The sequence below is a fragment of the Lygodium microphyllum genome, chromosome 11 (assembly GCF_053477565.2).
Source record: "Lygodium microphyllum isolate KBCC chromosome 11, Lygodium_microphyllum_v1.1.10, whole genome shotgun sequence".
NCBI lineage: Eukaryota > Viridiplantae > Streptophyta > Polypodiopsida > Schizaeales > Lygodiaceae > Lygodium > Lygodium microphyllum.
The window spans coordinates 35,563,339-35,570,159 of record NC_141145.1 but is presented as its reverse complement, the minus strand read 5'-3'; the positions used below and the strand labels follow the sequence as shown (position 1 = coordinate 35,570,159).

Here is a 6,821-nt window from a genome sequence, read left to right as displayed (position 1 = left end):
TTGAGGACCTAGTGAGGGAAAAGGAGGCCATTTTAGCTCATGTTCTCTTCTGGAAACTTATTCTTCACCTTAAGCTATACCTGTCTGCCTCTTAAATCAACCAAATTGTGCCTTCTTTGGCCTGACATTGTAGAAATACCCAAATCAATGCAATTTTATAGAGTCGTGTGTTTCACTAGATGGCATGATCTATAGAAGGTGCAATATTCATGACCACCATAAGATTTTGGTAGCCCTCTAGGTGGGCTATCCACATCTAAAAGGGTTCCCCAAAATTCTTCCTGTGCTAACCACTATGGGCCAAACCCTTAGTCTCACTCTGTTTGGCAACCCTAGCCAAAAAGCTTGAAGCTTGGTTTTCTTCAATTTTCTACTTAGTAAAGTCATTAATAGTGATTCTAATTAGTGATGACTAATAAAGATTCAAGTTCATTGCAAATCTGAATGTTCAACACTTGGAGCTTCTTGTCCTAAAGGTGACTCTCAAGCTCGTCATTCAATCCAATTTCAACACAAGCATTTCACTAAGCTTTGATATTAGTGATCTTAAACATTATTGCTTAATCTAGTTATCAATGCTTGTTGGTTATTCTTAGAAATCTGAAGGTTTTTAGACCTTAAGCATGTTCACTAAGTGCTTAAATATCATCATCTCTTTCTCTTGACCATTGTAAGGTTGTGTCAGATATAAACACATAGACCATTTTATCTCCTTTTTAAATGTTATCTTGCTGATTTCTTAATCACTTTCAACCTTTTACTCATTTAATTTAAACATCATTTCATTTACTCCTACTCTTATTTTCCACCTTATACAAGATTAGACATACCATTGTCCTGTACAATTAGTAAGGCCTTCCTATCATGGCCTATGTTGATGTAATACCTCAAATCCGCAAGTTTGATGGGAGAGGCTTTCACCCATGGCAGGTGTTAATGAAATATTAAACGATGGAGGGATTACTAGCCCTTCATCAAACGGGCCAAGGCCATTGACCCATCCACCCCTATAGATGTAAAAGATAATGAAAGAGCCCAAGCCATAATGTGTTACACCTGGAGGAATCCTTAATCCACCACATTGATCAACATACAATTGCAAAGGAAAAGTGGTACGAGCTCAAGGAATTCTACGGTGCAAGAGAAAAGAACTCCAAAATCTTCCTCAAAATAGATTTTTTCAGCTTGGAATACAAGCATAGAGAAGAAAGGGACTGATGGCCCAACTAGCTTCAGTCCAAGCTCTAGTTGTTGAAGAAGATGCCATTGCAATACTTTAAAAAGATGTAAGGAAAGTCTTTTCAACACTTGTAACTACCCTAATAAATGTATCAAATCCTACATTTGAACGTGTCATATAGTCTTGTCTGGATGAGGAGAAAATAAATCGAAAGGAAGGTAGCACTAGCTCAACATCTACCTCAACAATCCGTGATCAAGTCTTGGTCCATACTATTTCTACTAAATGTTTATTTCACAATAAAAAGGGACATATTGTAAGTAATTGTTGGAAAAAATATCCCAATAAGATGAAGTGCAACAAATGTAAGCAAACAAGACATATCACCAATAAATGTCCTAACTCTTGTGAAGCACCAAAACAATTGGAAGCCAACTATGTCTCTGAAGCACCTATGACCACCTTTTTCAGTATTTTTTATTCATCTTTCCATAAACATCCTCGTAGCATACTTTATAAAGGCATCCCACTCATTGATTTTTTTTTTTTTGGGGGGAGACATTTCCATGCTATGTAATCTAATGCCACCTTGGCATTAAGGGGGGCCCGTTAGAAGTATAACATGTGAACTCTATGTAAGCAAGGATGCATGAGGGAAGGTGAGGTGTGAATGGACTAGAGGACCCTAGCTTCTAGTGGCTATATAAACATCCCTAAGGGTCACTCTTAGAGTAGAAGAGAGAGTGTACCTGTTGTACTTCATGAGCAACTGAATAAGCAAGATCTTCTCTTGTACTTTGTGATCTCCCTTCCCCCTGTTGTGCACACTCCTCTATTGAGATATTTGTAATCACACCTACTTCAGCCCCTTTGTAAGGAGCAGTGAGGGCTCAGGACCAAAATCCCATATGCAGAGTAGGAGAAGTGCTACTATTCAATTCCTATAAAGCATTGTACTTGCACTCTTTTCTAATGCAATGATAGTACTCATTTCTTTATAGTAAAGTGTCCTTGTCACTGTCAATACACAAGATTGTGTTTATGAGTCCAAGTCTCAATCTTGAAACCTAATTCACTTGTGTGACAAATTGACTTGTCAGTGTCAATGTCTTCATGAGTCTCTACTTTCCATTTCAACCTCCATAGCTTCCGTCATAGCCATGTCCTAGATCCGAGTTTCTAACATCCTCTATGTCACAACTTTGATATTCCAACACTCATATCATAAGATTTTTCCTATTCTTGCAATATTTGTGGAATTGGAAAGTTCCTTGCCTTTTCCTAGACTTAATATTTTCAACTAGACTTCTCTAAGTATTATGTTTAATATATGTTGACTATTCAAACCGTTATACATCAACATAAGACTCCATGTACATATATGTATGTGCACATATGCTTATGCATATTGATGTGTAATAATGTAAATTTTTGCCTAAATTATTATTATCCTCATAAAATATTGAAGTATGAATGTTTTAATTAAGCAAATCACATTCACACACTTATGTACACAAAGAATTTGAGATGGGCAACAAAAGGCTATGAAACTTGTTTCAAATTGGCAAGAAACGGTTATAAAAATTTAAATGCATAGACTTTCACTATCTCTCCATTCAAAAACTAAAAGGGATTCATTAGCTTCTTTGGAATATGGGCATGCCCTCATTTTATTTTAGTATTTAATTTCAATTATGAGACATTACAAAACGCCATGTTTCTATCTATTTTTCTAGTATTTAAGATAGAGGTATTGGATGACTAAAAGCATGTACATATTTTTCAAGTCAATTACAATTAGATTTCCAAATACTTTTGAGTTTTGATTGAAAACTTCAACTTATCATAATTGAAGACCATAAAGGAGCTCTTTGGAGGCCTTTTCATACAATTATGAGACTACTTCTAAAACCTACAAAATGCATTTAAAAGAGATAACTTCACTTATGCTTTATAAAAATGAGATTATATCGATGAATCTAAGCTAGAATTGAGAATTTTTTAAAGCCTCACACTTGGAAACCTTTAAATTCATTAGATTCAAAAGGGTAAGGACTGCCATTTAGTAGTCTCTTTTCTTCTCTCTACATCATTAAGTCAAAGTTTGGAAACATTAACTAGCACTTGTATAGTAAATTGCACAACTATTTTCTTTTTACTTAATTTTTGCTTTCCACTGACTTGAATTGGGAAAGAGTACATAATCCCGAGATAATTGCTATTTGTAAATATATCGTATCACATGTGATAATCAACTATTTGACCTTAACATACAACCTACAAACACATAGGGCACACATGTTTACACTATCATCCACATAGGGAATGATTAAGAAGAATATACATACAAAGATCCTTAATTAATAGGGTATTTTCTAGGGTAGGGATTTAAAAATTACCTCAAAAACATATAACTAGGGGTTTGTTTATGAAGATTTGAATATGCATGATAAGGTGGTTTTTGAATATTCATTGCCCAAAGAAAATCATGTATTTATAACCTGCGCAAAAGCTAGCTAATGTTTAGAATGACATGGATGCAATCATTCCAAATAATGACTAGCCAATGGATTGGTGTGGCTATACATGCTATCTACTTCCACTAAAGCATGAAAAACTAAGGGGAATGGACCAATGTGATCTCACCTTGTTGATGCTAATGGTCTAACTTATTGGAAATTTTTCTCTTTATAGCCATATGGGTTTTTTTCCGTTGGTTTTCAATTAGCATTGCAACCAAAAATTGTGTATTACTACTTATCTAGAGATGCAATGACCTCTAACTAGTTTTTTCGACAATGGAAGGCTCTTCCAATGCTTGGGTTGTTTGAATCATGAGATTCATAGCATATGATACTACACTTATACATGCCAATAATCAATGGGATGTAAGAATTGTGCCTAAGCATATTCAAATCTATTTGGGAATCAAAGTTAGCCTACAGTAGAATGATACATCACATTGCATGTCTAACATTAAGTATAGTTGACATTTTTGGTCTCTTATAACATTTGTAATAGTTTCCCAATCAAAAACACATGGTGAACTAATGGCATTTCAAATGGTCAACAATTCAATAGGCATGAGTTATCATAATGTCATATTGGACTAAAGTGTGTTGCGATTCAATCTCATGCTAATGTGAGTATAATTGTTGTATTTGTTCCAATACAATAGTAGAATAGAATGATAATACGAAGGGCCAAACCATTGTTTACTGAATGTTCTCTATATTGACATAGGAGAGTTCACAACTACATGTCATTTATGGTTACATTATCAACTATAGTTCAAGTGCCCATGGATATACAATATTTCATTCTTGTTGCTTTGCCTTCCTCTCCTTGTAAAGCTTCACAAATCTTTCAGGAGGGAAAGGTGCTAATATTTCTTTCACACTAGGATAATCCATAATTCTCTCTCTCCAAGCACTTAATTGAGGGCATCTTTCATGGCTAGGAAGTTCAAGAAGTCCGAGCAAATCAAGTAACTTAAACAATGTAGCAAATGAGGCAACAACAATATCCAAGAGTCCAATGGAATCACCTCCAAAGTAAGGCTTCCCATCTGCCAATTCAACAAATGCTTGCTCTAACCATAGGTAACTTTCCAAAAATTCTTGCTTGGCAGCCTCTCGATCTTCTTGAGTCACATTACGCCAACCTATTCGAGTGCCCGCATCATAGAGCTGTTCATCTTGCCAGATTATTGAATGATCAACAACATGGATTACTTTTATTCTATATTTATAGACATCTACTCACATATTACTACTTTACAACGTGGTAAATGATGAGTTCCCCACTAGTGAATATGGTGTATGTTTACTTTGTGAAATACACGACTTCAAAAGTTGTACAAAACCAAACAAGGTAGATGAGTTAATAAATTGATTAATAAGCTTTAAAAAAGTATGCATGCACACGCATACACCGATATGTATGCGTACATATAAGAGCCCTTTCATGCAGGAGGTTTTGCAAAGGGACCACGATTGGAAGGCTTAATTTTTGACACTTCACGTGGTGCATCTCGTGAAGGCTCTTGAGATATGGGACCCTCTCATTCCTTTGCGGGACTTTTGACTATTAGGCAAAAGTTCCGAGACATTCCTGACAGTTTGGAGGGTGCCATCGACTGTTGCAAGTAGCCCCTCCTGTATGTAATGCACAAGGATTGTTCAAAAACGATCCTCTCAACCGCCCACCACCATTGCTAGCATCGGCTGCCCCTCTGCAATCTGTTGGCTAGCAGGAGCAGGTTCATCAATTTCGATGTTTTCCTCTCGCTTGATTATTGTGCAAATGATCATTTGAATTACTCTACCTATCAAGGTGCTGCTGCTGCTTCTTCTTCTTCTTCTCACGCATGCAGCTAGCTATGCATGGGGCCGAGTTGGTTGTTGGCTGCAATAGGACGAGCTTTTAGGTGCAGCAGGTGATAGGCTAGTACAAACCGGATCTTGTATCTGCAACAAGGCGAAGCCGGCAGCAACAGGGCGGGGTAGGAAGTTGGAACAGGGAAATCTATCTCGTGACGGAACGATGGGTGCTACATCGATAGACACTGTGTTCCTTTTTGTAGATGCATGTGAAAATAATAAGATGGATGCATTTGGGAATCAGTAACACGCTGCTCGAAATCATTGATGGAAGGCACACCTAAGCGTCTGGGAAGGAATCCCAGCTTTCATAGATTCCTTTTCATTGATGGAAGGCACACCTAAGCATATGGGAAGGAATCCCACCTTTCATATAGATTCCTTTTCCAGGCGGCGGTTGGATGAGACATGCTGTGTGACGGCGCGCTCTAATTTATCATGTGTAGAGAGGTGGGAATGCCTACAAGTGTGTATAGAATCCAAACTGAGAGAGAGAGAGAGAGAGAGAGAGAGAGAGAACCTTATCACCCACGAAATTTGCCCAGAAACGTGTGCGCGCACGTGCGTAAGGGTCCTGAGGGAGCAGCGGGTTAGGAGAGGGCCAGGTGTCGTTGATATACTCGACGATGATGATGGACTCGCAGATGGCGCGGCCGCGATGGAGGAGGACGGGGACCTTCTTGTGGACGGGGTTGGAGGCGAGCAGGAGGGGGCTCTTGGCCGACAGAGCCTCCTCCTGGTACTCGTACGCCACCCCTTTCTCCCGCAGCGCCATCAGCACCCTCCAGCCAAACGGGCTCATCAAGGTACTCAGTACCTTCACCTCCGCCTCTTTGTTACCACTGGCCATCGCTTCTCTCTCTCTCTCTCTCTCTGTCTCTCTCTCTCTGTCTCTGCGTGTGCGTGCGCGCGCGCCTTTGTTTCTCCCTTCGACACACAGTGGCATCTTTATCCGAGTCCATCCACAACTTCACTCGTCAACAACCCTACAAGACTTCTCTCCGCACGTCCCTTTTAATCGCTTTCAACGTGCCCCGCTACTCACGTCTCTCTAGTCCGTCAACGAATTTACTCGTCAACTCTACTTCAACCCGCACGTCCCTTTTACTCGCTTTCCACCTGCCCCGTTACACATCTCTCCGGTGTAAAGGGGCCAATAAAGTAGCGCTTTCACCTCATCCGAATTGACTGAATTTTACAAGAAAGATGTGGCTTTTTTAGTCACTTAACAATTTAATATAAATTTTTTAAAATTACAA

At 38.7% G+C, this 6,821-nt stretch overlaps 1 protein-coding gene across 1 annotated transcript; it reads right to left on the bottom strand.

Moving 5' to 3' along the window:
• Nucleotides 1–4,301: 4,301 nt before the first annotated feature.
• LOC148028701 (glutathione S-transferase U20-like) lies at nt 4,302–6,563 on the bottom strand. The gene is made up of 2 exons (XM_087687488.1): nt 6,083–6,563; nt 4,302–4,869 (listed from the first exon to the last, which is right to left on the bottom strand). The coding sequence occupies exons 1-2, from the start codon at nt 6,506–6,508 to the stop codon at nt 4,498–4,500; spliced, it is 798 nt and encodes a 265-aa protein (XP_087543614.1). The 5' UTR covers nt 6,509–6,563; the 3' UTR covers nt 4,302–4,497.
• Between the last annotated feature and the right edge of the window lie 258 nt (nt 6,564–6,821).

What these genes read in the sequence shown, in the direction of transcription:
- LOC148028701 (XM_087687488.1), bottom strand. Translation starts at nt 6,508, where the DNA reads ATGCCACTGTGTGTCGAAGGGAGAAACAAAGGCGCGCGCGCACGCACA. An exon ending in CAAATTTCGTGGGTGATAAG is followed by an intron (nt 4,870 to 6,082) that starts GTTCTCTCTCTC and finishes CAAGATGAACAG; the next exon opens with CTCTATGATGCGGGCACTCG.